Source organism: Gymnogyps californianus, chromosome 1 (genome assembly GCF_018139145.2).
Source record: "Gymnogyps californianus isolate 813 chromosome 1, ASM1813914v2, whole genome shotgun sequence".
In the NCBI taxonomy this organism is placed as follows: Eukaryota; Metazoa; Chordata; class Aves; order Accipitriformes; family Cathartidae; genus Gymnogyps; species Gymnogyps californianus.
Window position 1 is genome coordinate 164674597 of NC_059471.1, and position 27276 is coordinate 164701872.

The following is a 27276-nucleotide window of genomic DNA, read 5'->3' on the forward strand; positions in this document are numbered from 1 at the left end:
TGAAGCTCAGTGATTCAACACAAACCTTTTCATCTTTGGTCTTCATGTCCCAATTTATTGCATTAACATTAGAGAGCCTTTTGCTATCTTAACAACAGCAAAGTGTTGCAGAGAAAGTAGTCCATTCTGAGATAAATAAAGTACATGCTGTCTATTATTTCACGCATAGCCTCTGGAAACTTTAGCTTTGGAAGTATGGGAAAAAAAAAATTCCTGAGTGTTTCGCAGTAGCCAGAGGTATAAACCTCAGTAAGAGAAGCAGAGGCACGGCTTGTGGGAGTTTGTGCTACCTCACTCTCTTTGAAACCATTTTATTTAAAAGAATGTTTGAAGAACTGTTTGCTTTCTTCTCAAGTGTGAAAAAGACCCTCTGAATATTAACACTGAGTTTCCTATCTCACGTTAACTTTAAAGGAGAATTTCTAATTTACAAAGAAAAACAAAACTTTCACGCTCTCAAGGTCTGCTCGGTTCCAGGGCTCAGGGTTTATTGTCCCCTCTCCACCCAAACTCCACTCTTTTCGCGACAAGACACCGATAGGCGAAAATAGGCACTTCCACGGCCTCCCAGATGTAGAAAAGGAGCAATTTCGTGACAGATAAAGTAGAAAAAATCTATTTTATTATCCCCGAAAAAACACAAACCGGAGCGCGGAGTGCCGGGCGGCGGCGGGGCGGGGCGGGCGGCCGGCACCAATCAGCGCCCGCCGCGCTGCTATAAATAGGGGCGCCGCCGCCCCCGCCGCCCAGTGCTCCCCGCGCCGCCGTCATGTCTGAGACTGCTCCTGCTGCAGCGCCCGCCGCCGCCCCGGCCCCCGCCGCCAAGAAGCCGAAGAAGGCGGCGGGCGGTTCTAAAGCCCGCAAGCCCGCCGGCCCCAGCGTCACCGAGCTGATCACCAAGGCTGTGTCCGCCTCCAAGGAGCGCAAGGGGCTTTCTCTCGCCGCGCTGAAGAAGGCGCTGGCCGCCGGCGGCTATGATGTGGAGAAGAACAACAGTCGCATCAAGCTGGGACTCAAAAGTTTGGTCACCAAGGGTACTCTGGTGCAGACCAAGGGTATTGGTGCGTCCGGTTCTTTCCGCCTCAGCAAGAAGCCTGGAGAAGTGAAGGAAAAAGCCCCCAAAAAGCGGACACCTGCAGCCAAGCCGAAGAAGCCGGCAGCCAAGAAGCCCGCCAGCGCTGCCAAGAAGCCCAAGAAAGCAGTGACAGTGAAGAAGACCCCTAAGAAAGCCAAGAAGCCGGCGGCTGCTGCCGTCAAGAAAGCGGCCAAGAGTCCTAAGAAGGTAACTAAGGCTGCCAAGCCCAAAAAGGCGGCAGCAGCAGCAGCGAAGAGCCCGGCCAAGGCGAAGGCGGTGAAGCCCAAAGCAGCCAAGCCGAAGGCGGCCAAGCCCAAAGCGGCCAAGGCGAAGAAGGCGGCGCCCAAGAAGAAGTAAGCCTGTGTGGAAGAAAGCTCCTGCTCCGCACTTAAACCCAACGGCTCTTTTAAGAGCCACCCCCGTTTTCTTAAAAGGGCTGAAAACGCTGTTGCTAGCACCCGTTTTGGGGAAGGAGGCTAACGGGGAGGTTCCTAGGGGAATGGCAGTGCGCTGGCGAAAACACTGTTTCAGTTTAGGACAGAGCAGCCGGAGCAGCAATCCTCGGGGCCGCTTTTAAACCTCCCCTCTGCTGAGCCGGGGAGAGCGCAGCAGCGCGCTGGGTGGCTTTAGAAAGCCCGCACGGGGCAGGGATTGGCTGCGGCTTAGGAAGGCCGAGCCGCTTCGCGGGAGCCCTGTCAGCCCCGCCCCCGGACCGGGGTAGGGAAGGAACGCGGGGTCGGGGCGGGGGGGGGCGTGTGCACAGGGCTGCGTCCCCGCAGCCAGTGCGGGTGTTTCACTGCCGGTCTCAGCCGAGCATTTCAAAAGACAGCGCAGCTTCTTACCCCTTTTATTTAATGAAATTCAAGCTCTTTTTCTGAATTTGTTGGTGGCTCTGAAAAGAGCCTTTGTGTTTCTCTGGGAAAAACTTCCCGGGCGCTGTTCTTCGGCGTTCACTTGGCTTTAGCCTTGTGGCTGTCGGTCTTCTTGGGCAGCAGCACGGCCTGGATGTTGGGCAGCACCCCGCCCTGCGCGATGGTCACCTTGCCCAGCAGCTTGTTGAGCTCCTCGTCGTTGCGGATGGCCAGCTGCAGGTGGCGGGGGATGATGCGCGTCTTCTTGTTGTCGCGGGCCGCGTTGCCCGCCAGCTCCAGGATCTCGGCCGTCAGGTACTCCAGCACGGCCGCCAGGTACACCGGGGCGCCGGCGCCCACCCGCTCCGCGTAGTTGCCCTTGCGCAGCAGCCGGTGCACGCGGCCCACGGGGAACTGCAGCCCGGCCCGCGACGAGCGCGACTTGGCCTTGGCCCGCGCCTTCCCGCCCTGCTTCCCGCGGCCAGACATCGCAGCGACTCAGCAACCGATAGTAGAAGCCGTACGCAAATGAAAGCAGCTCCGCAACTCGCCCTTATATCCCTTCTCAGGCAAAGGAGCGAATTTCGATAGGCTGAGAAAGTGACATTGCGAAAACAGCCAATGGGAACGCGAATCGAATTCTAACCAATGGCGACGAACTACGGAGAGCTATGACTGTAAAGACCTCCCTCAGCCAATAAAAGCTGGGCTAGAGGAAACCGTAATTTGCATACGGTCCCTATAAAAGGAGGGCGCTCGTGCTGGTTTTCCGTCCACCATTGTGCGATTTTATAGCAGACGTGTAGGAAAAGAGTGATTGCAATGCCTGAGCCGGCCAAGTCCGCCCCCGCGCCCAAGAAGGGCTCCAAGAAGGCGGTGACCAAGACGCAGAAGAAGGGCGACAAGAAACGGCGCAAGAGCCGCAAGGAGAGCTACTCGATCTACGTGTACAAGGTGCTGAAGCAGGTGCACCCCGACACGGGCATCTCGTCCAAGGCCATGGGCATCATGAACTCCTTCGTCAACGACATCTTCGAGCGCATCGCCGGCGAGGCCTCGCGCCTGGCGCACTACAACAAGCGCTCCACCATCACCTCGCGGGAGATCCAGACGGCCGTGCGGCTGCTGCTGCCCGGCGAGCTGGCCAAGCACGCCGTCTCCGAGGGCACCAAGGCTGTCACCAAGTACACCAGCTCCAAGTAAGCTGCCTCTGCGCCCTGTGCCAGACCTCCTCGACCCAAAGGCTCTTTTAAGAGCCACCCACTTTTTCAGTAAAAGAGCTGATGCTGCGGTGATTTGTTAGGTGTCCAGGTAGTTCTCGCAAAAGAGAGCAGTAACGTTGTGAAAGCACTATCAGTTGTAAGGAACCCGGGATGTATGTGTTTGCGGTGAACGATGTGTTCTGCATCTGCCTCAGTAGAGCAGAGAACGCTCACGATTCGCAAAAAATACTCCGGGAGCCCGCTTCGCTTTTGTGTCCGGTTTGGGGGAGGTTTTAACGATAAACGAACGATGTAGGTGTTCTCTTTAAATGCCCCAAACAAGCGTGTTCTGGATAGGCGGTGCTTGCTCTTTTTCCCCGTGAGGCACTCTAGCAGAATGGGGATACCTCGAAATCACAGACGGTTCAAGACGACCCTGTGCTTTTTTACAGCAAAAAGCCCAGGCTGGACGCCCCCCACACCATTAGCGTTCTCGCGGGCGACGGGGGGAAGCAAACCGGAGGGCGCAGCCCCGCCTGTGACCCCGAGCGCAGTCTACCCCCAGAGCTCTTGCCCGGCTCTCGCCCGCTTCTCCCTCCACCGCCCCGTTCCCCCGCGCCCCGTAAATCCCGCAGCCGAGCAGCCCGCGGGAGCAGGGGGCGGAAGGGAGGACCCGGACGGAGCCGCGCAGCTGCCGGGCTCGGTCCGACCTGAGTGAGGACTGCACGGCGCTCCGCAGCAGGCGGGCCCGCCCGGGCGCGGCGCAGCTCCCGAGAGGGCGGTGATTGGTCGCGGTGGGGCTCGCGGCACGGACCCGTCCTCGCTTCACCAGCGCGCGCTCCTCCGAAGAGAGCCGGCCCTTAAACCGGGGCGGGGGGGGGCAGCCACGAAACGTTCGCCTGACGCGAAACGTCGGCTGCCACCTGCGCCTACAGCGTTCCCGCCGCAGCCCTGAACCGAAGGCGGTTACTGAGTGAGAGGAGACAGCGAGCACTCGGGGGAGAAGGAGGCCGCCGTGCGAAGGAGCCTTTGCCAGCAGTCTTGATGCTGGGGGCGGGGGGGGGGGGGGGCGGTGAGGGGGAGCGGGTTGGGAAGAGGCCGAGGCGTGGGCGGCGAGACCCTGCTACACCGGTCACCGAAGGTGGTTCCTGCCACCTCCCCGCCTCCCAAACCGCTGGTTGTGGGGACGGTCCACGCGTTTCTTCTTAGACAGACAGGGAGCAGGCGCTAAAGCGTTCTGGAGGGCCGGAAAGGAGCAAGCGGCCGGGCCGGGGCAGGCCGTGGCGGGAGGGGGAAGGGCGGGCCGGTTCGGCGGCTCTGGAGACGGAGGGGGCGGGGCGGGACAGGAGAAGGGCGGGTTTCCCGCCGGCGAGGCGCGGGCTTTTCGAATGCTCGCGTCGCCCAATGGCAGCCGGCCTCGCGCGGACGGCCAATCAGCAGGGAGCTTCGTCTATAAATACCGCCGCCGCGGAGCCGCTGCCACGGCTCGGTCTCTGGCGAGCGAGAGCGTGTAGTAGCGAGCACGGAGCGATGGCGCGCACGAAGCAGACGGCGCGTAAGTCGACGGGCGGGAAGGCGCCCCGCAAGCAGCTGGCCACCAAGGCGGCCCGCAAGAGCGCGCCGGCCACGGGCGGCGTGAAGAAGCCGCACCGCTACCGGCCCGGCACGGTGGCGCTGCGCGAGATCCGGCGCTACCAGAAGTCGACGGAGCTGCTGATCCGCAAGCTGCCCTTCCAGCGCCTGGTGCGCGAGATCGCGCAGGACTTCAAGACCGACCTGCGCTTCCAGAGCTCGGCCGTGATGGCGCTGCAGGAGGCGAGCGAGGCCTACCTGGTGGGGCTCTTCGAGGACACCAACCTCTGCGCCATCCACGCCAAGCGCGTCACCATCATGCCCAAGGACATCCAGCTGGCCCGACGCATCCGCGGCGAGCGCGCCTGAGGCTCCTGCCCCAGCCCCTCCCCGGTTCCGGCAGGCACCAAGGCAGCCCACACAGACCCAAAGGCTCTTTTAAGAGCCACTACATGCACAATAAAAGGAGCTGTGATACTTCAGAATTTAAGTGAAAACCTGTGTTGTCACATCAAAGCTAACAGTAGTTGAAGGTTGCAGTGAATATCGCCATAATTGTGTCGATATTCTATTTTTTGTTGCTTATGGAGAAAAGCCAAACCACGCAGTTCAATAGAACTAGTATGTATTGATTTTCATGTCGCTTTCATTGACTACTGCAATATCGTGTTTTGGTCTTAAAATGCAGAATATTTGTCTCTGCATTATGATGTTAATAATTGTGAAATAGGGTGTTACAAAATTTCAACTAGATGGGGATTTAATGCTGAAAATTCGGTCTTTTCAGCATATGAAATAGCTGCCTAAAACCACACTGCAATACCCAAAACATACTAAAAAAATCCCACACTAAAAACTTACATATAATTATACTTGAGAATTACTGTTTACTGAAACAACATACAAAACTTAAATTAGATACAAAGCATTAACAGCTCCTTTTATTGTGCATGTAGTGGCTCTTAAAAGAGCCTTTGGGTCTGTGTGGGCTGCCTTGGTGCCTGCCGGAACCGGGGAGGGGCTGGGGCAGGAGCCTCAGGCGCGCTCGCCGCGGATGCGTCGGGCCAGCTGGATGTCCTTGGGCATGATGGTGACGCGCTTGGCGTGGATGGCGCAGAGGTTGGTGTCCTCGAAGAGCCCCACCAGGTAGGCCTCGCTCGCCTCCTGCAGCGCCATCACGGCCGAGCTCTGGAAGCGCAGGTCGGTCTTGAAGTCCTGCGCGATCTCGCGCACCAGGCGCTGGAAGGGCAGCTTGCGGATCAGCAGCTCCGTCGACTTCTGGTAGCGCCGGATCTCGCGCAGCGCCACCGTGCCGGGCCGGTAGCGGTGCGGCTTCTTCACGCCGCCCGTGGCCGGCGCGCTCTTGCGGGCCGCCTTGGTGGCCAGCTGCTTGCGGGGCGCCTTCCCGCCCGTCGACTTACGCGCCGTCTGCTTCGTGCGCGCCATCGCTCCGTGCTCGCTACTACACGCTCTCGCTCGCCAGAGACCGAGCCGTGGCAGCGGCTCCGCGGCGGCGGTATTTATAGACGAAGCTCCCTGCTGATTGGCCGTCCGCGCGAGGCCGGCTGCCATTGGGCGACGCGAGCATTCGAAAAGCCCGCGCCTCGCCGGCGGGAAACCCGCCCTTCTCCTGTCCCGCCCCGCCCCCTCCGTCTCCAGAGCCGCCGAACCGGCCCGCCCTTCCCCCTCCCGCCACGGCCTGCCCCGGCCCGGCCGCTTGCTCCTTTCCGGCCCTCCAGAACGCTTTAGCGCCTGCTCCCTGTCTGTCTAAGAAGAAACGCGTGGACCGTCCCCACAACCAGCGGTTTGGGAGGCGGGGAGGTGGCAGGAACCACCTTCGGTGACCGGTGTAGCAGGGTCTCGCCGCCCACGCCTCGGCCTCTTCCCAACCCGCTCCCCCTCACCGCCCCCCCCCCCCCGCCCCCAGCATCAAGACTGCTGGCAAAGGCTCCTTCGCACGGCGGCCTCCTTCTCCCCCGAGTGCTCGCTGTCTCCTCTCACTCAGTAACCGCCTTCGGTTCAGGGCTGCGGCGGGAACGCTGTAGGCGCAGGTGGCAGCCGACGTTTCGCGTCAGGCGAACGTTTCGTGGCTGCCCCCCCCCGCCCCGGTTTAAGGGCCGGCTCTCTTCGGAGGAGCGCGCGCTGGTGAAGCGAGGACGGGTCCGTGCCGCGAGCCCCACCGCGACCAATCACCGCCCTCTCGGGAGCTGCGCCGCGCCCGGGCGGGCCCGCCTGCTGCGGAGCGCCGTGCAGTCCTCACTCAGGTCGGACCGAGCCCGGCAGCTGCGCGGCTCCGTCCGGGTCCTCCCTTCCGCCCCCTGCTCCCGCGGGCTGCTCGGCTGCGGGATTTACGGGGCGCGGGGGAACGGGGCGGTGGAGGGAGAAGCGGGCGAGAGCCGGGCAAGAGCTCTGGGGGGTAGACTGCGCTCGGGGTCACAGGCGGGGCTGCGCCCTCCGGTTTGCTTCCCCCCGTCGCCCGCGAGAACGCTAATGGTGTGGGGGGCGTCCAGCCTGGGGCTTTTTGCTGTAAAAAAGCACAGGGTCGTCTTGAACCGTCTGTGATTTCGAGGTATCCCCATTCTGCTAGAGTGCCTCACGGGGAAAAAGAGCAAGCACCGCCTATCCAGAACACGCTTGTTTGGGGCATTTAAAGAGAACACCTACATCGTTCGTTTATCGTTAAAACCTCCCCAAACCGGACACAAAAGCGAAGCGGGCTCCCGGAGTATTTTTTGCGAATCGTGAGCGTTCTCTGCTCTACTGAGGCAGATGCAGAACACATCGTTCACCGCAAACACATACATCCCGGGTTCCTTACAACTGATAGTGCTTTCACAACGTTACTGCTCTCTTTTGCGAGAACTACCTGGACACCTAACAAATCACCGCAGCATCAGCTCTTTTACTGAAAAAGTGGGTGGCTCTTAAAAGAGCCTTTGGGTCGAGGAGGTCTGGCACAGGGCGCAGAGGCAGCTTACTTGGAGCTGGTGTACTTGGTGACAGCCTTGGTGCCCTCGGAGACGGCGTGCTTGGCCAGCTCGCCGGGCAGCAGCAGCCGCACGGCCGTCTGGATCTCCCGCGAGGTGATGGTGGAGCGCTTGTTGTAGTGCGCCAGGCGCGAGGCCTCGCCGGCGATGCGCTCGAAGATGTCGTTGACGAAGGAGTTCATGATGCCCATGGCCTTGGACGAGATGCCCGTGTCGGGGTGCACCTGCTTCAGCACCTTGTACACGTAGATCGAGTAGCTCTCCTTGCGGCTCTTGCGCCGTTTCTTGTCGCCCTTCTTCTGCGTCTTGGTCACCGCCTTCTTGGAGCCCTTCTTGGGCGCGGGGGCGGACTTGGCCGGCTCAGGCATCGCAGACAAACGCGCGCCTCACTCACAAACAAGCACCGCTAACAAAACACCGCGTAACGTCGCTGCCCGCGGGAGCCCTTTTATAGCGGCGCTGTGCAAAGCAGCGGCTCTACAGCGTCGCATCGCCATTGGTAGGAAGGTCTACTTCGGGTCGGTACGCCGAGCTAAGCTTTGCTATTGGACACCTCTCGATTCGCGTTCCCATTGGATGCCGGAACACCGCCTCCTTCCCAGCCTATCAGAAAAGGCGCCGCCGCTCCGCCCGAGCCGTATATAAGTGGGCGGGCGCGGGTCGGTGTTTGTGCGGAGCGTCTGTGGTTGTTGAGTTGGCTGGGTCGCTGCGATGTCTGGCCGCGGGAAGCAGGGCGGGAAGGCGCGGGCCAAGGCCAAGTCGCGCTCGTCGCGGGCCGGGCTGCAGTTCCCCGTGGGCCGCGTGCACCGGCTGCTGCGCAAGGGCAACTACGCGGAGCGGGTGGGCGCCGGCGCCCCGGTGTACCTGGCGGCCGTGCTGGAGTACCTGACGGCCGAGATCCTGGAGCTGGCGGGCAACGCGGCCCGCGACAACAAGAAGACGCGCATCATCCCCCGCCACCTGCAGCTGGCCATCCGCAACGACGAGGAGCTCAACAAGCTGCTGGGCAAGGTGACCATCGCGCAGGGCGGGGTGCTGCCCAACATCCAGGCCGTGCTGCTGCCCAAGAAGACCGACAGCCACAAGGCTAAAGCTAAGTGAATACAAGGGAAAGGCGGCACGTTGTCTCTTCAGGAGAAAATAACCCAAAGGCTCTTTTCAGAGCCACCCACTAGATCACTAAAGAGCTAAATTGCTTTAAGCGTGTTTGGAAACATTTAGAAAACACCAATAGTATTGTTTTTCTTAGTAAAAAAAAAAAAAACCATGTTACATTAATGAATTATGATTTTCAAAAGCTATGTTCGAATGTAAAAGTATGCCTTACTATGTGTGCAGAGGAGATCAAATTTTTTGATGGTCTAGTCTCGGAACCTTGAACTGTTTAATGATTTGGATCCTACAGTTCGACTTCTAAGTGCAAAAATCAATCTTGCCCTGCCCCATCCTAATCTTACCGCTGTTGAACGTTCTGGTAGAAGCGAAAACCGTCCCCGCCCCCTCCCCTCTGCTTCCCCTCTCACGTAGTCGCACACACGGATGCGGAAAAGAAAGCGTTAAGTGCTGGCTACAAGACAGTGTTTAAAAACAAAGGAATAGATTTCAAGTCTCTAAGTACTTAAGCCGCCTTGAAGCTATGTCCATCTTCAAAGGAGTGAACGATCTCCCAGTATCGTAGCAAGGTAACGATTACAGCAGCATCAAGCGCTGCTCCTAAAGCGGTGAAGTTCCTCCCAGTCACGGCACATGCTTTACGAGCTTCCGTATGGGGCGGACTAAAAAGCTATAAAGCCATTTGTTTTTTACCTCCGATATTAAAACGAAAGCACAAAAATCCCCTTATTTCAGCCCTTTTTGAGAAAACGTGGGTGGCTCTTAAAAGAGCCGTTGGGTTTAAGTGCGGAGTAGGAGCTTTCTTCCACACAGGCTTACTTCTTCTTGGGCGCCGCCTTCTTCGCCTTGGCCGCTTTGGGCTTGGCCGCCTTCGGCTTGGCTGCTTTGGGCTTCACCGCCTTCGCCTTGGCTGGGCTCTTCGCTGCTGCTGCTGCCGCCTTTTTGGGCTTGGCAGCCTTAGTCACCTTCTTAGGACTCTTGGCCGCTTTCTTGACGGCAGCAGCCACCGGCTTCTTGGCTTTCTTAGGACTCTTCTTCGCTGTCACTGCTTTCTTGGGTTTCTTGGCGGCGCTAGCGGGCTTCTTGGCTGCCGGCTTCTTCGGCTTGGCTGCAGGTGTCCGCTTCTTGGGGGCTTTTTCCTTCACTTCTCCAGGCTTCTTGCTGAGGCGGAACGACCCGGAGGCGCCGGTGCCCTTGGTCTGCACCAGGGTGCCCTTGCTGACCAGGCTCTTGAGCCCCAGCTTGATGCGACTGTTGTTCTTCTCCACATCGTAACCGCCAGCAGCCAGCGCCTTTTTGAGCGCGGCGAGAGAAAGCCCCTTGCGCTCCTTGGAAGCGGACACAGCCTTGGTGATCAGCTCGGTGACGCTGGGGCCGGCGGGCTTGCGGGCTTTGGAGCCGCCCGCCGCCTTCTTCGGCTTCTTGGCGGCAGCCTTAGCAGCGGGGGCCGGAGCAGCAGCGGTAGGCGCTGCCTCAGCAGCCGGAGGAGGAGCGGTCTCGGACATGGCGATGCTGCGCGGAAAGGAGCGCGGCGGCTGCAGCAACAGCGGCGGCGCCCGCATTTATAGCAGCGCTGCGGGCGCTGATTGGTGCGTTGCCGAGCCCGCCCCGCCTCACCGCCCCGCGCTCTGCCGCTCGGCTTGTGTTTCTTCCTTCTCAAAAAAGTGTGTTTTTCGTAAAAAAAACGTGACCGCGGCACCCCATTTCTTAGCATTCTTGCTGGAGACAGAAGATATTTTTTTCTTGCGGCGTTTCTTTTAGCTGAGAGTTAAAATGAGTTTCAGGCAAGCCAATAATTCCTGAGATTGGGGATTGCACGCAGAGCCGGACGGTGAGATTTTTATTTTTCCTTTTGAATTAAAACTTTGCTTCTGACAGCACTGTCACAGTGGCAGCGGATTCATGTTCCTGAGACGGTTTTTCGTCAAGTTAGTGGAAAATGGAGGTAATCTCGAGACATTTTCTTAGCGTAAATTAGCTTTTAAAAGAAGCAAGTAACACAAAGTAGCCACTCAGCTCTGTATCGGGGTTATGAGTTGCTTCCCGTAACACAGCTTCATCTCTTAAAAATAGTGAAACCTTTGGACATAGTGCCCTGTTTAGCTCTACTTGGAGCTAATAAAAAGTAAAAGAAAGACGGTTTTCACCAGAAACGTTAATGTGAAAAACAGCTCTCTTAAATCAGCAGGTACCTTCAACATCTCATCAGAACACATAGAAGTTCTTTCAGTGTTTCCCTCAGATTTCTGCATCCTTGTATTAATATTTTGATGAACTATATTCCCATTTTTTTCTCCAAATACTTCTTTTGATTAAGCACAATAGGTAAACACATTCATTTGTATGTTCTTATTTTAAGATAGAGTTTATTTTTCTGCTTACTTTTACACTGTACGTCAGGCATTTTGTTAGCCAAAATGAGCAGTTGTGCAAAAAAAAAATCAAAATATGGTGTGCATGTTTTCTTTATGAAAAACAGAGGTAAGGCTGCAGGCATTTCTCTAATAAAGTAATATAATTCAAGTGGCTTAATCAAACAATTATGTCCTCAGAACTGCCGAGATAAACTAGAGTATGGCTTTTTCCAGCCCATGAGTTTTGTGATGTGAGATAAACTGAATATACTTAAAATTATTTTTTCTTGGGATGAGTTGGATAGAGGAGTGGCATGTTCAAAAATATGTAGTACAATGTGGGAAAGGAGACCCTGGTGATTATTACATATGATTGAAAATGCAGTCATTTGGCTTCTTTCACTTTTTATTTCGGTGATGTAATATTACACACCATCTTGTGGAGTTTTGGCGATGGGGGGGACAGTTTTAAGAGCTTGTCAGTGGTACTGGTTTACCATGACTAGGGTGCACATAAAGTATGAGAAACTGCCAAGAGATGTGGTAGCATTTCAGAGGCGCTTTTGTCTAGAGAAGACAAACAGCAGCATAACATCATATGCGAGAGTATAAAAACAGAAGATCATGTGGATTTGGAGCCAACGTCTGTACCGATGCTATATTTCATGGTGGTTTCACCTGCTGACCCCACTGTGGATTGTGGGTTGTGAACCACATTGTCACGGAAGTGAATCTATTGGGAAGGACACATACCGTCGAGGAGAAATTTCTGGGGGTTAGTCCTGTAGCATACATACTTCCTTTAAATTCTATCTTACTCCGTTCTATTCACTCATATCAGAGTCAGTCCACTAGTAGCTTTACCTCTAAATTCTTTTGCTACTTTGCATATGTATTTTCCTGGGTCTAGGCTAGGCCTCTATCCTTCTTCCAAACACCTGATGTAGCAGCAAAGTCCTGGAGCAGTCTATATGCTTTCCTAAAAGCTCATTTTTCTAGTCCTCCAAAATTTTGACCACATATCTGGACTTTTTAATTTTGTTTTTTACAATCATAGACAGCTAGTTTTAGGGTCAGCAAAGGAGGAAATGTGGAGAGATCTTGCAAATGTTATCAGGTGGAGGAGAGGAAGGAGGAAATAATTTTGTAAGTGCCCTTTAATCCCTTTAATTTAATGGGCAACCTTATTTTAAAAAAAAGTTCATTACTTATTTCAAATATTATCTTCAAGAAAAAAGATCTTAACTTTTTTTTTCTTATATGAAGCTTTGTACAATGATGTACTGAGTAAAAGACAGAATGACTTCTGACTCCTGTTTTCCCTGAAAAAAAACAGTCAAGCAAACAGAACATTTATTAAAATACAAAAGGTAGAAGGTACTGCTCACTGTGAGTGGACTGGGATATTTGGACATGACAGAAATTTTTCAGAACTTCAGTCAGAAATGCAAGGATTCATTTTTCTCCTACTCTGGTATTGGATAAATGCTTTCATGGAGATCCTTCTTTTGAGCCCGTGTGACTTGATGCCCTATAGAATCATAGAATGGTCTGGGTTGGAAGGGATCTTCAAAGATTATCTAGACCAACTCCCTTGTTGTGGGCAGGGACATCTTTCACTAGACCAGGTTACTCAAAGCCCCGTCCAACCTGACCTTTAAAACTTCCACTGGCAGGACAGCAACAACTTCTCTGGGCAACTCATTCCAGTGTGTCCCACACCTTCATCATGAAAAATTTCTTCCTTAGAACCAATCTAAATCTACCTCTTTCAGTTTAAAACCATTGCCCCTTGCCCTGTCACTACAGGTCTTGGTGAAAAGTCTTTCTCTGTCTTTCTTGTAAGCGCCCTTCATATATTGAAACGCCGCAATAAGGTCTCCGCTCAGCCTTCTCTTCTCCAGGCTGAACAACCCCAACTCTCTCAGCCTTTCTTCAGAGGAGAGGTGTTCCATCCCTCTGATCATTTTTGTGGCCCTCCTCTGTGTCGCTGTTGAGACGGACACGACATAAGAAAAGATCAAGCACCATTATGATCAAGCAGCATCATAGCAGCATTATTATTATTTATTATTTTACACAGCTGGCTTTTATATATTTTCTGCATATACGTGTTTCAATATCATTGGATTATTATTACATATATCAATCAACCATTGGCCACAGTTATATGCGTCAATCTCCATCTCATCCAGGTTCCTTATCTTACAGCTTCATGAGTTCTTTCAGTTTGTTGCAAGTTGTCTACTTTTCTTCCTGAGGTTCTCACGGGAACAGTTTACTTTTCTTCCTTCTGGTATCTTCACGGGTACGCGACAATCTGGTCGAGGTCAACTCCTTCTTCTATCAAGGGCTCTGTGGACCCGTCACAGTTTCCCACAATTCCCCCTTTTTGTATTTGTGCTACAAAGATAGCATTGACAGTCCGTTGCAGGGCCCTTTGCAACAGGCTGACCAAACAAGGCATCATTAGTAACACAACTACAACAATTATTAAGATTACCAACCCCATCTTCACAAGAGACAATAGCCAACCTGACAATCCCCATCCGTTCAGCAGATTATTTAACCAGTTCCACCCATCATCAACTTGTAATTTGTGAACTCCTTCTTTCAAAAGTTGAATACTTTTATGTATGGATTCACTATGATCAGACAAATTCATACAACACGTCCCTTCAAATTCTTCACATCCATGACCTTGTGCCAATAATAAAAAATCAATTGCAGCTCTATTTTGCAAAGTAACGTGCCTAACGCTATCAACATCAGTTAACAGATCACTCAAAGCAATGGAAGTAGCATTGGTTTGCTTACTCAACCAACATCCCAAATTTGTCAGTTTTTTCAAAGCTGCTGCTGCTGCAACCCCAGGTGCTAATGCCGATGTTGCTATAATTTCCCCAGGTCCCCAAAAGGTTACTTGATCATCACATTGTTTTGTAAATTGATGGGTGTTGCGTTTTTCTCGTTTCTTATTATGAATCATGGTAAGATTAGGAGTAAGCAAAGTAAGCCTCCCCAAGCTACATGGTCCACCGTTAAGCTTCGATGGAAGCCTGCTCCATGCTCTACCTCCACAAATCAAAAAGACTCCGTCAGGCAATGTAACAGGCACAGAAAAAGATCACGAAATGTTAGGAGAGGTATAATTACACCAAGCAGTAGCATTTCTATATACAAGCAGCGTCGCATTAACATTCTGTCCCTTTCTGGCCGAATTATAAGTGTAATTGAATACCACACAAGCATCCATCATAATTGATCCCAACAGTTCCAATTCCTGAGGTTCCTGAGTAACTTGTGGCACGTGTGCATAGATACCATCCCAATTGTTAACATTGACCCTTGTTTCAGAACGATTACAGGGTCCAGGTCCTATTGGACACGGCCACTCATCCAAAGGCAGTCCCACCAAACAGGTAGAAAAGGGGTTGTCAGGATTTGCAACAGAAAGGCACAAGGTATCCTGGTGGGTCACATTTGCCAAGGTTACCCATACATTCTTCTTGGGTTGTGGGACCATCCATCCTTCAGCAGGCAGAATCACCAAGCACAGGGCGGACACAACGAGCAGGCACCCACCAAGGGCCATTACCTGTGGAAACACAAGCATATCCTCGCCCCCAAGTTAGTAGGTCACAGGGGTCTGACCACTGACCTGTCTGCAGATCTCAAACCTTGACTTTAACCCCAGGGGAAACCCCACTGGTGTTAGTGAAGGATCCGAAATGTCATGCTATTGGAGGCTCCTGAGCATCATCAGAAACCTGTAAAAAATTTAAGACATATGTTACTTTGTTCAATCGTGCTTCTGGAGATTCCCCTGTCATTCCCCCTTTTTGTTTTTGCAAAAGTCGTTTCAGGACACCATGCATACGCTCGACAATGGCCTGTCCAGTGGGAGAATGAGGGATGCCTGTCACATGAGTGACACCCCAGGATTGAAGAAATGAGGATACTTTTGCAGACACATAAGCTGGGCCATTGTCTGTCTTAACTTGCTGAGGGACACCTGCAACGGAAAACGCTCATGGCCAATGGCGAATAGCATCTCGTGCAGCTTCTCCTGCATGAGCAGTAGCAATAATAACCGAAGAAAAAGTATCAACAGAGACATGAACATATTTTAGTCAGCCAAATTCTGGCACATGGGTAACATCTGTTTGCCATATTTGGAGAGCTCGTAGCCCTCTAGGGTTGGTCCCATAAAAGTGAGGGACATGTTGGCCTTGGCAATCAGGACACGCAGCAACGATGGCGCGGGCCTCGGAGTTTGACAAGTGAAATTGCCGCTTCAGGGCTCGATACCCCTGGTGAAAAAAAGAATGAAACAACACAGCCTGCTGTTTAACATCCGGGGTAGGCCCCATGGCCACACCGGAAACTAAAGTGTCTGCTCACGCATTCCCCTCCATCAAAAAGCCTGGGAGAGTTGTATGACTCTTAATATGGAGAACATAATAAGGGGAATGTCGCTTCTGAATTGTTGTCCATAAAAATTTCAAAATTCCAAACAGTGTTTCGTTGTTAACTTAACCTAAAACAGCTTTGTCTAAACGCTGCACTAATCCAGCTACATAAGCAGAATCTGTAACCACATTAACAGGACAAGAAAAATGTTGAAATACCATGACCATAGCTCTCAGTTCAACAATTTGAGGTGAGCCTTCCTGATACTCGATTTTGTTCTGCCATTGGTGTCCATCATACTACACCATGGCAGCTTTCCCTGTTTTTCCTGAGCCATCAGTGAACACAGTGGGACCAGGCACAGGTTCGGACTGGTTTAGATGCTTTTGTGCAAACGGAATTTGACTGCACATTTTGACTAATGGGTGCGAGGGTAAGTGATACCAAATTTGTCCTGTGAAATTTGTCATTGCTGCTTGGAGTGCCGAATTGTTGGCAAGACACCATTCAAAGTATTCACTTTGTACTGGTACAACGATAGTTTCTGGGTCTCGCTCCAACAATTCCATACAACGAGTTCTAGTTTTTATCACAATCTGAGCCAATAGTTCAAACAGGCCAGGAGCAGTTTTCTTGGGTCTGAAAGGGAGAAAGACCCATTCCAATACATGGAGAGGGTCTTGCCAGTCAGGGTTCCATTGTGCCAATATGGCAAAAGGTATCAAATTATTGATCAAGATAAACACTTGAACTGGTATAGACAAATCAATTCTCCACATATGTTTTTGCATAATTGCTTGTTCAACCTCACTAATTAATTGTTTTGCTTCTGGGGTCAAAATTCGTGGGGCTGAAATGTCTGAGTCTCCTTTTAACAGGTCTAACAAAGGTTGCAATTTAGAGGTTGTCAGACCTAAGTAGGGCTGGACCCAATTAATTACTCCAGCCAGTTTCTGTACATCATTGAGTGTTTTGACATTTAATAGCAATTGAACTGGCTGTGGCATTACTGTACGTTCTAACACTTTCATGCCCAAATACAGCCATGGTTGTTGACATTGTATTTTTTCTGGGGCAATCACTAGCCCTTGGTGCTGCAGTGATTTTTGTGCTTCTGTTTCCATTTCTGCTAGCATCTTTTGCGATGGCGCTGCTAGCAGAATGTCATCCATGTAGTGATAGCAGTATCCCATTGGAAACTGCTCTCTAACAGGGCTCAAAGCTCTTGCTACAAACCATTGACAAATAGTAGGTGAATTTTTCATACCCTGCGGTAACACTTTCCAATGATACCGTTTGGCAGGTTCACTGTTGTTCACTGAAGGCACTGTAAATGCAAATTTTTCCATATCTTGTTTGGCTAAAGGAATAGTAAAAAAACAATCTTTTAAATCCATTACTACAATTTCCCATTGCATTGGAATCATAGTCGGTGAGGGCAACCCAGGCTGCAAGGCCCCCATAGTTGCCATCACCTCATTGATTTTTCTCAAATCATGTAACAAACGCCATTTCCCTGATTTCTTTTTGATCACAAACACTGGGGTATTCCAAGGACTGTGAGAGGTTTCTATGTGTCCTGTGTCAACTTGCTCTTTAACTAACAGGTGCAGGGCTGCGAGTTTTTTATGACTAAGGGGCCACTGATCCACCCAGACAGGCTTCTCTGTTAACCACGTCAGTGCCAGTGTGGGTCATGCCACGCCCTGCAACACAGTGACCCCTACTGAAAATCCGTTGTTATTTTTACCCCCCACTGCCCAAGACAATCTCTCCCCCACGGATTCAACGGTGCTGATGTCACATAGGGTCAGACAGTTGCTTTTTGGCCCTCAGGATTGCTGACAAGGACAGGCTTGGCAGCCATAAAGCTAATGGCAACGCCCCCAAGGCCCATCACTCCCATATTATTTGACACCAGAGGCCAAGCAGGAGGCCAGTCACGCTGAGCAATAATGGTAACATCAGCCCCTGTATCCAATAATCCCGAAAGACTTATCCAAGAGGGGACTGCATGGTCCATGGCGAGCGAGCAGGTCATCTGCGGCCTCTTGTCTGTGACAGTCTGGGACCAAAAAACAGATGGTTTCCCCGTCGATCCAAAGGCACCGTCTCTGCGAACAACTTGCTCTGTCCTAGGAACACAGCTCACAAAAGGCACAAGTTGAGCAAGCCTAGTTCCCTGAGGAATGGTGACCGGTGGTGTTGCTGTGGACACCATAGCACAAATCTGACCCGTGTAATCAGCATCAATTACTCCCACATGTACCATCAACCCTTGTAGTGTGCTACTTGAGCGTCCTATCAATAAGGCACTTAGTCCATTACCAATTGGTCCCCATGCATCCAAAGACACTCGATGAATTTGGCAATCAGAAATTGTTACTGTGTTGGTGGTGGATACATCCATCCCAGCTGATCCGACGGTCTTTCCTGACAATTGGTCACATAAGGTTGAGGGTTGCATTGGTGTTGCATTACCCCCGCAAAGGGGTTGCCAGGGCTGTAGGGCATTTGTATCTGCCCGGGCCCTTTCGCGCTCTTCCTGCCGTTTCCCTGCAGTGGCTGCCCATTAACATGATACTTTGATCTACATTGTTTAGCAAAATGGCCTTTCTTCTCACAATTGTTGCATGTAACCTCACCGAGCCCTTTTTTGTTTGGACTTCCCATTTTCCCTTTCTGTCCCGAATTACCGGGGCATTCGGACTTAATGTGTCCTGTCTTTCCGCACCCAAAGCATTTCTGATCTTTCACACGGAGGGCAGCCAGAGCAGTAGCGAGTGCAGCCATTTTGTGTTCAACAGAGCCAACCTTAGCACACGCCGTAACCATATCCTCTAGGGATGGGTCACCAGGCATTGCCTCAATAATTTTTTGACAATCCGGGTTGGCATTATCTCTAGCCAGTTGTTTAGTCGGCATGGCTCGGAGACCCACATCAAACACTTGTTTCTCTATCGCGCCTCACAATTTTTCCACAAACTGTAAAAACGGCTCTCAGGATCCTTGCTTAATTGTTGTATATCTCGCTTTTGGTTCTGCTAACTCCGCTGTGCGAAACAAAGCCTGCATGCCTATGTCCTTTACTTGCTCAAGGACCTGAGGGTGCCATTGCGCCTGTACAGTTGGGTTGCTAAAAACTGCCCCAGTCCCCATCAATGTGTCTGTGCCCACACCATGACAGGGATGACCATCAGGCAAGTGCAGATTCTGCAGTGCGTGATGATCAGCTAGCTGCCACCAGATGTTCATAAACACCGAATGTTGTACTGGCTGAAACATAATTTGAGCTAAATGCTGAAAATCATAGGGCACTAACATATCCAAATTCAACAACCGTAACAACTGCGTCACCGCCGGAGAATTCGGCCCATATTTAGCCACAGCACTCTGCATATCTTGTATAACTTTCCATGACCAACCTACATGTTGATTAGGCTGATTAGACCCAGGTAAAGCAAGTTCCACAGGGAAAGCACTTGGCCCCCCCCGCTATCCCTGATACAGCTCCTTCTTTTTCTATCGGCAGTCCTAAGGCTTCAGTCAACTCCCAATTTCCCAATTCCAAGGCTTTTTTTCTTACTTGATCCCCAAAACGTACTGCATTACGCGGTTGGAATACAACAGTAGCAGGTGGCAACTCCCACGACCGGGGCAAGGGGGGTCGACACTGCGGTCCCCCTTGCCCCTCTCCCTGCCTTAAAGAGACAGTAGAGGGCTCAGCAACACCCCTCAGGGGACCATCATCCTCATCACTGTCTGGTAAAGGGGGGAATAACTGGCGGAATGATGACAGATCCTGCGCTTCCTCGTCCGCGATTTCATTACTACCAGGGGGATTTATCGGAGAAGAGAGAGGACATGAATCGACTTGAGGATTTGTATATTTTTCTCTCGCCTCCGGCAGCTGTTGCCACGGCAATTTGTAAGGTGAAGAGTGCTCTGCCGCTTTTAATTGTTCAGAAGGCAATTGATAAAGTGGAGGGTTTTTCTCTGCAGCTTTCAGCTGTTCAGAGGGTGATTGATATGTCCCTGTAGGATTTAACCCTGACAGGGCAGCATGTTGCGGAGGCTTTTTCTTGCGTCGCATTGCAACCATTACCCTCCCCTCTTCCTGATTACATGACTCACAAGTCTCCTGTGGAGCTTCGATCGCTCCAGTGGAGGCTACAGGGTCAGTCTCCTCTTTTTTCCTCTCCTTATCACGTTCAGCTTTCAAGTCTTTAAGAGTTTCTAAAAGTACTCGCCACGTTGTTAGTAAATCGGTTGCATCTTTTTCACCTTTAGACGCGGCACCAAACAATGCTTCCCCAAGGGATTGCCACGTAGTAACACTAAATGCTACAGCCGAACTTGCCTCAAACCCCCGCTGTCGCCCCCAAATAAGTATTTTATGAAGGCTATTACCAGTCAGATTTAGTCCCTTTCTTTTTAATATAAGTGTCCACTTTGAAAGGACGGCTTCCTCCTCTTTTGACAGGTTATTCCCCATTGTCCCGTTCCCAGCGGCTCACCTTCACAGGCGTCCCTTTTTATCGATCCGCCCGGATCACTCAGCAGCTCCTCCGCCGCTCTCAGCTACGCTGGGCTCCGTCTCCACCGCACCTCGTCCTGCGGTCGCAAGTCCTTGTTCGCCGAGTGTTCGAATCACATCACATCACGTCGGGGTCACCAGATGTCGCTGTTGAGACGGACACGACATAAGAAAAGATCAAGCACCGTTATGATCAAGCAGCATCATAGCAGCATTATTATTATTTATTATTTTACACAGCTGGCTTTTATATATTTTCTGCATATACGTGTTTCAATATCATTGGGTTATTATTACATATATCAATCAACCATTGGCCACAGTTACATGTGTCAATCTCCATCTCATCCAGGTTCCTTATCTTACAGCTTCATGAGTTCTTTCAGTTTGTTGCAAGTTGTCTACTTTTCTTCCTGAGGTTCTCACGGGAACAGTTTACTTTTCTTCCTTCTGGTATCTTCACGGGTACACGACAATCCGGTCGAGGTCAACTCCTTCTTCTATCAAGGGCTCTGCGGACCCGTCACAGGTTCCCACACCTCTGGACCCGCTCTAACAGCTCCATGTCCTCCTTGTGCTGGCGACCCCAGAACTGGCTGCAGTACTCCAGGTGGGATCTCACAAGAGTGGAATAGAAGGGGAGAATCACCTCCCTCAACCTGCTGGCCATGCTTCTTTTTATGCAGCCCAGGATAGGATTGGTTTTCTGGCCTGCAAGCACATATTGTTCGCTCGTGTCCAATTTTTCATCCACCAGTATCCCCAAGTCCTTCTCTGCAGGGCTGCTGTCAATCAGTTCATCCCCCAGTTGGTAGTGATATTGGGGATTGCTGCAACCCAGGTGCAGGACCTTGCACTTGGCCTTGTTGAACTTCATGAGGTTCACATGGGCCCACTCCTCAAGGCTGTCAAGGTCTCTCTGGATGGCATCCCTTCCCCCTAGCGAATCAGCTGCACCACTCAGCTTGGTGTCATCCACAGACTTGCTGAGGGTGCACTCCACCTCACTATCTATGTCATTGGTGAAGATATTAAACAATATTGGTCCCAGCACAGACCCTTGAGGGACACCACTTGTTACTGGTTTCCATTTGGACATTGAGCCATTGACTATAACTCTTTGGATGTGACCATCCAGCCAACAGTCCATCCATCAAATCCATACCTCTCATCTATCACCTCCCTGTCTTCCATATGCTTTGACATAGCTTCCAGGAGGATTTGTTCCATTATCTTACCGGGCACTGAGGTGAGGCTGACTGGTCGGTATTTCCCAGTGTCCTTCTTTTTACTTATTCCCTATTGTAAAGGAATATCACACCGTTTTTTAAAATGGGTGTGATACTCCCTTTTCTCCAGTCACTGGGCATTTCACCTGACTGCCATGACTTTTCAAATATTATGGAGAGTGGCTTGGCAACTACATCTGCCAATTCCCTCAGGACCCTGGGATGAATCTTGTCAGGTCCCATGGACTTGTGTATGTTCAGGTTCCTCAGATGGTCTCGAACCTGATCTTTTCCTACTGTTTCCCCAGTCCCTGCCTTGAGGTTCAGGAACTTGAGATGTGGGAAGAGAGATTGCCAGTGAAAACTGAGGCAAAAAAAATTGTTGAGTACCTCAGCCTTCTCCAGGTCAGCTGTCACTAGATCTCCTGTGTTATTTATTGGGGAGTACATTTTCTTTAGTCTTCCTTTTCTGATCAACGTACCCGCAGAAGCCCTTCTTATTATTCTTCACATCCCTTGCCAAATTCAGCACCACATGTGCCTTAGCTTTTCTGATCCCATCCCTACACACCTGGACAGCATCCCTGTTCTTCCCAGGATGCATGTCCCTGCTTCCACTGCCTGTGCATTTGCTTCTCGCACTTCAGTTTGACCAGAAGGTCCTTACTCAGCCATATTGGTCTCCTGCCTTCCTAGCCTGCTTTGTTACACATGGGAATCAAGAGCACTTGTTCTCTAAGAAAAATGTTCTTAAATAGCTGCCAGCTCTGTTCTGCTCCTTTATCCCTGAGGGCAGTTTCCCAGGGGGTCCCATCCACTAGTTCCTTAAACAACTGGAAGTTTGCTCTACTAAAATTCAGGGTCTTCACTTTACGTTTTGCCTGGCCCATATCCCTCAAGTTCGTGATGGGCCTGGGCCCAGGCTGCAGCCCAGGCTGCCACCAATCTTGACCTCTCCAATTAGTGAATTTGTGTTGGTGAGCAACAGGTCCAGTAGTGCTTCTCCTCTGGTTGGGCTGTCTTTCACCTGGATTAAAAAATTATCCTCAACATGCTCCAGGAGTCTCCTGGATGGTTTACAGCTTGCTGTGCCACTTTTCCAGCAGATGTCAGGCTGATTGAAGTCCGTGATGTTTCCTTTGTTGGCTTGGCCTCTAATTTTTACCCATAAGCTCTCAACTGTTCATCACTGTTTTTCGAAGACAACTTTGTGCAATCAATCCATTTTTTTACATAGAGGACACCCCCCTCCCCACCCCCCACCCCCCCTTCCTTGCCTGTCCCTTCTGAACAGTTTATAGCCATCAATTGCAGCCCTCCAGTCTTGTGATTCATCCCACCAAGTGAACTATAACTGTGCTAAACTTTGACTGTTTGCTCAGGGGGATATATGGAGGCATCCATCTCATAGATGCAGCTGAGGAGGCAGCACTGCAGCATATGTATGCATATTTCAAACACGGTGATCAAGGTCATGCATTAAGCCTATAGCTGCAAGGCCCCATTAAAATGTTTTTCACCTTGGGCTGCCTAAGGCTGCACAGCATCTTCAATATTTTCTCAAGCAAGTAGCCCTTCCTGATGCCTGTGCTGCTGAGCATTCATACTTTATATATGTGATCCAGTGTCCTGGTTTCGGCTGGAGTAAAGTTCATTTTCTTCCTAGTAGCTGGTATGGTGCTGTGTTTTGGATTTAGGATGAGAATGATGTTGATGATAACACACTGATGTTTTAGTTGTTGCTAAGCAGTGTTTATATGAAGTCAAGGACTTTTCAGCTTCTCATACTGCCCTGCCAGCGGAGGCTGGGAGTCCACAAGAAGCTGGGAGGGGACATAGCAAGGACAGCTGACCCAAATGAGCCAAGGGGGTATTCCATACCATATGATGTCATGCCCAGTATATAAACTGGGGGGACTTGGCTGGGGGACACCGTGGCTTGGGAATTGGCTGGGCATCAGTCAGCGGGTGGTGAGCAATTGTATTGTGCATCACTTGTTTTGTATATTCTATTATTGCTATTACTATTACTATTACTTTTACTATTATTATTATTATTATTATTATTATTATTATTATTATTCCTTCCTTTTCTGTCCTATTAAACTGTCTTTATCTCAACCCATGAGTTTTACTTTTTTTTCCGATACTCTCCTCTGGGGCTGGGGGGTAGTGAGCGAGTGGCCATGGTGCTTAATTGCCAGCTGGGGTTAAAGCATGACATCCAGTTAAATTCATTCTGACTTATGGGTACTCCAGGTACATAAGAAACATAAACGAAGTCACAGAGTCACTCAACGCAATTCAAATTTGCCCTTGATGTAATTGCAGACTTTGGATGATTTGGGAGGTATCTTTTGTCCATGGATGATGGATTTTATTTAAAAACTGATTTATCATGATATTCTAAATCATAACACATTGTTACATGAGTAAGAAAACTTCATGTCTTAATAGGGAAGGGGTTACAACTGTATACTGTTCAGTCTCCAACCAAGGACTCTTCCCATGATAAAAGGTTTTTGTATTCATATAGATTTAAAATCCCCAGATAGCTCAGTAATGTCTTTAAATAAGAAATCCATGACCAGAGGTATGGTAGGCATTAGGCAGAAAATTTAGTTATAACAAGAGGATCCACAGATACAGCTTTCTTCATTTTTCTTAAAATTATCTCCTTGAAAAAATATTCAGATTTTATTTAAATTTTATTTTGGTTCAAAGCAAGAGAGAAATAACTCCTTGATCATTCCAGACCGCATAGTTTTTGATAACTTCCAAGCTCAGTTAAGGGATAATTCCAAGAATCAGTTCAGATCAATCAATCAATCAATCAATCAGTCAAATTATAAAGTTTCTTGTTTAGTATTTAACATTTCAATGTAATATAAATATAATATATATGAAAATGTCACTGTACTGGATGAATTTATATGTGTATATTAATGGTTTAATAAAAAGCCTAATTTTGCCAGTAGGGAATATGAATTCAGGTAGAGAGAAAGTAGCCAGTCACCACTCTTCTGTTCTGCTTAATCCATTCCTTTAATAAGCTGGGAGGGTCACAAGGTACACAAAATACAACATGTCTGGAAAATGTGTGCACAAGCTGGAGACCAGAAGGATGTGTAGAACAGAAACTCTGGGTGTCACCAATTTGAATATTTCTAATTGTTCAGGCAAATGTTCAAGATCTTTTGGGCATCATGAACATGTGAAATAATGCATTTCAATGCCACATGACCGTGACATTTCCTTTGCTACTGCACACTTTGTGCATGTCATCTGGGATCTCCCAGTGCAGCGTGTCTGGACTGATGTTGCCTGCCCTGTGCATTGGGGAACAGCAACTCCTTCGCACTGCGGGTGACTCTGAGGAAGGAGGTGGCACTCTTTTTCCTAGGCTGTCCACTCCACAAACAGCCTCAGCAAAGGTGCTGTGCCACATGGCCAAGTTTTCACTTGCATTTCAAGATGGTGAGAAGAAAATTTTAGTTTTGACTTCTGCCTGGCCCCTGCAGCAGCGTGGGTCTGGTTTTTGTCAGGGTGAAATAAGAAGTGACAAATGTGTAATGGTACACCTTGTTGCAGAACTGAACTGTCCTGTACAGTCTCCCACAAGCTGCAGGCAGCACAGGCAGAGGTTGAGTGGCTGAGCCACTTCATAGCTGCCTGGTGCCTTGGCTCAGAAGACCTGTGATCGATGGTGGAAAGCAATATTACAAAGATGGGAAGAGAGCAATCAGCTACCGTACTTCAGGATGTGGAAGACTTCTAAGCTACCCTTCCTCCTTGTAGGCTGTGATAAATGAGCCGCAGAGCATTGCAAGTGAGCACTGAGAAGAAAGGTGAGACACTGGAAAGCCGATATCCATGGCTCCTTCCCTGGCATTTTGAGGTTGGAAAGACCTATGTATTTCAGAAGGAGCTTGTGCTCCTTTCCTTCCAGGTGATACCCAGGAAGTCATAGTGAGCATTTTGCTTCCAGGAGCCACTTTGGTTGTTTGCTACAGTCCCTAACTGCTGATTCCTCCTTCCCCCTCCTCAAAAAAAAGTGTTGCAGGGCTTGCAGATTATTCTGAAAGCTTCCCGGACAAGGTTGCTCTGCATGCAGCCCAATATTCACAGAATAAGCGAATCTCATTCACAGAATGAGATCAGCAAAATCAGTGGGATGACACCCCTAATTTTTGGCGATTCCTTCTCTTAACCTGGCTCATGAGTTCTCTGGCTGTCCCACCTGTCAGTAGGACCACTGCAGAGGAAAGTGTGGGGCCACAACCAGCATCCACTTCCCTACAGGATGCTGCCAACTATCGCTTGGGCATACAGGCACTTGAGGCAGGTGCTCAGTGCAGCTCAGCTTCGATTCACAGGTTCCCTGGGATATCTTTCCTCAGGATATCATACATTTGCATCACTTTGTCACCTCTGGCGCTAGCTCTCTCCTTTGTCCATCTCTTTATTGCCTGACTGCACACAGACAACCAAAACAAGATAATAAGGGTGGTAACTATTCTCTGTTCAGCTGGACAAAGAAATAGTCTGTCTTCTCTAGTGCTTAAGAATACCCGCCACAAGCTTCTCCTGTCTGTCTAGGCCAACCGTAGCGACGTTCAGCACATTCCTTAGCTGAGTTGCTACAGCTCAAAACCACAATTCAACGCCACAAATCAGGAATTAGGACATTGATGAGGCAGGGAAGAGGTGGATGCTACATGTTCAGTTATGACAATGTTGCTTGCATGCTGTAAGGAGGAAATGGTCATTCCCTAGGAGAAGGAGTGGGGATGGGAGAGTGCTTGTATGTAGCAACTTCCTGGGAACAAGGGGAATAACAAACAGGAGGCACTTTCAGATGGGTGAGGTAGATAGGAAGAAGGGCAGGAGAAGGAAAGAGGAAGGAAAGGCAGAACAGGCCGATGGCCACTATTATTGACACCTATGATACTTTGCAGCCAATAGTCATAAAAGCGGATGCAATATTGAACTCCGCCATTCCAAGTCAGCAATAGGTCATCTTTATGCAAATCAAGGGGAGCCTGCCCTGATATTATCCCAGCATCAGGTATTTGAGAAGGTGATGGCATGCCAAGCTAGAAAAAGTGATCTGTGCAGGATCAACAGTGAAGGCTGAAGTCTCAGAAACTGCTTGGAAGTGGCTGAATTTTTACTTCAATCCTCATATCTGTGCTATCATCACTAACACACTAGATGGGGACAGATGTGTAAATGATGGCTATTTGAAAGGGGAGGAGATTCTATATTAAGTCTAATTTAACTTCAGTAAATGCATTCCTAGGTGGACAAACAAGTTAAATAAAGTTTGTGGGGGAGCAGCAGGAAGGGGCTGCCCTGCAAGGGTAGGTGACCTAGGAGACAAGGGCGACAGCAGGGCAGGCAGGGTCAGGCTGTCACCAACAAGGACACAGACCAGCAGCACCCACACGTGGTGACAGTGATCGGGGACAGCCACAGCCCTGGATCATGGGGCAAGTCCTCTGGGACAAGGCTGGGACGAGGTCGAGCCAGGGAAGTGCAGCCAGTGGAGTCAGAGATGCACAGGCACAGCACGTAAGGTAAAGTCTGAGCCTAAATGCAACCCCAAAGCCAAGAGGTTAAAACCAATAGGTGGACGGCAACATCTTGAGAAATCCTCAAACAAGTCACCTTCAAGTCTGGCAAAGCGAAAGGGAGAAAGAAGGTCATAGCAACAAGAAGCATGTTTTCCTTATGGGAACAGAGTCCGATTGGATGCAGAAGTATAAGCAGAACTGCAATGAAGTCTGCCTAGGAGAGGGACAGGCTGACCGAATATCTCTGTGGGCTGTTCCTGCGGGAAAGACAGTGCTTTGCAAGAACAAAAGCGTGCTAAACCCCCTGTCTTCAGATGTGCAAATTTTTTCTTTGTCTTAGATACGTTCCAATTTCCTTTGACATTGG

General features: G+C 50.3%; 8 protein-coding genes across 10 annotated transcripts; 4 read left to right on the forward strand and 4 right to left on the reverse strand.

Moving 5' to 3' along the window:
- Nucleotides 1–769: 769 nt before the first annotated feature.
- On the forward strand, nt 770–1438 carry LOC127014097 (histone H1.10-like). The gene has a single exon (XM_050893174.1). It carries the CDS (start codon nt 770–772, stop codon nt 1430–1432), a length of 663 nt encoding a protein of 220 aa, XP_050749131.1. The 3' UTR covers nt 1433–1438.
- Nucleotides 1439–1914: 476 nt separating this feature from the next.
- On the reverse strand, nt 1915–2415 carry LOC127014150 (histone H2A-IV). Of its 2 annotated transcripts, XM_050893304.1 has the most exons (2): nt 2335–2415; nt 1915–2229 (listed from the first exon to the last, which is right to left on the reverse strand). In XM_050893304.1, the coding sequence occupies exons 1-2, from the start codon at nt 2413–2415 to the stop codon at nt 2026–2028; spliced, it is 285 nt and encodes a 94-aa protein (XP_050749261.1). In that variant the 3' UTR covers nt 1915–2025. The 2 variants fall into 2 exon arrangements, with proteins under 2 accessions (XP_050749261.1, XP_050749252.1); XM_050893295.1 differs by having other exon boundaries at nt 1915–2415.
- A 251-nt stretch (nt 2416–2666) lies between these two features.
- LOC127014184 (histone H2B 5) lies at nt 2667–3182 on the forward strand. Its single transcript, XM_050893358.1, has one exon. The coding sequence runs from the start codon at nt 2749–2751 to the stop codon at nt 3127–3129; it is 381 nt and encodes a 126-aa protein (XP_050749315.1). The 5' UTR covers nt 2667–2748; the 3' UTR covers nt 3130–3182.
- A 1476-nt stretch (nt 3183–4658) lies between these two features.
- On the forward strand, nt 4659–5160 carry LOC127014126 (histone H3). The gene has a single exon (XM_050893246.1). It carries the CDS (start codon nt 4659–4661, stop codon nt 5067–5069), a length of 411 nt encoding a protein of 136 aa, XP_050749203.1. The 3' UTR covers nt 5070–5160.
- A 464-nt stretch (nt 5161–5624) lies between these two features.
- On the reverse strand, nt 5625–6146 carry LOC127014117 (histone H3). The gene has a single exon (XM_050893234.1). It carries the CDS (start codon nt 6144–6146, stop codon nt 5736–5738), a length of 411 nt encoding a protein of 136 aa, XP_050749191.1. The 3' UTR covers nt 5625–5735.
- A 1475-nt stretch (nt 6147–7621) lies between these two features.
- LOC127014192 (histone H2B 5) lies at nt 7622–8055 on the reverse strand. The gene has a single exon (XM_050893371.1). It carries the CDS (start codon nt 8053–8055, stop codon nt 7675–7677), a length of 381 nt encoding a protein of 126 aa, XP_050749328.1. The 3' UTR covers nt 7622–7674.
- Nucleotides 8056–8304: 249 nt separating this feature from the next.
- On the forward strand, nt 8305–8913 carry LOC127014137 (histone H2A-IV). Of its 2 annotated transcripts, XM_050893283.1 has the most exons (2): nt 8305–8479; nt 8585–8913. In XM_050893283.1, exons 1-2 carry the CDS (start codon nt 8399–8401, stop codon nt 8786–8788), a joined length of 285 nt encoding a protein of 94 aa, XP_050749240.1. In that variant the 5' UTR covers nt 8305–8398; the 3' UTR covers nt 8789–8913. The 2 variants fall into 2 exon arrangements, with proteins under 2 accessions (XP_050749240.1, XP_050749231.1); XM_050893274.1 differs by having other exon boundaries at nt 8305–8913.
- A 293-nt stretch (nt 8914–9206) lies between these two features.
- LOC127014091 (histone H1.10-like) lies at nt 9207–10305 on the reverse strand. Its single transcript, XM_050893159.1, has one exon. The coding sequence runs from the start codon at nt 10303–10305 to the stop codon at nt 9616–9618; it is 690 nt and encodes a 229-aa protein (XP_050749116.1). The 3' UTR covers nt 9207–9615.
- Nucleotides 10306–27276: the final 16971 nt, after the last annotated feature.

What these genes read in the sequence shown, in the direction of transcription:
- LOC127014097 (XM_050893174.1), top strand. Translation starts at nt 770, where the DNA reads ATGTCTGAGACTGCTCCTGCTGCAGCGCCCGCCGCCGCCCCGGCCCCC.
- LOC127014150 (XM_050893295.1), bottom strand. Translation starts at nt 2,415, where the DNA reads ATGTCTGGCCGCGGGAAGCAGGGCGGGAAGGCGCGGGCCAAGGCCAAG.
- LOC127014184 (XM_050893358.1), top strand. Translation starts at nt 2,749, where the DNA reads ATGCCTGAGCCGGCCAAGTCCGCCCCCGCGCCCAAGAAGGGCTCCAAG.
- LOC127014126 (XM_050893246.1), top strand. Translation starts at nt 4,659, where the DNA reads ATGGCGCGCACGAAGCAGACGGCGCGTAAGTCGACGGGCGGGAAGGCG.
- LOC127014117 (XM_050893234.1), bottom strand. Translation starts at nt 6,146, where the DNA reads ATGGCGCGCACGAAGCAGACGGCGCGTAAGTCGACGGGCGGGAAGGCG.
- LOC127014192 (XM_050893371.1), bottom strand. Translation starts at nt 8,055, where the DNA reads ATGCCTGAGCCGGCCAAGTCCGCCCCCGCGCCCAAGAAGGGCTCCAAG.
- LOC127014137 (XM_050893274.1), top strand. Translation starts at nt 8,399, where the DNA reads ATGTCTGGCCGCGGGAAGCAGGGCGGGAAGGCGCGGGCCAAGGCCAAG.
- LOC127014091 (XM_050893159.1), bottom strand. Translation starts at nt 10,305, where the DNA reads ATGTCCGAGACCGCTCCTCCTCCGGCTGCTGAGGCAGCGCCTACCGCT.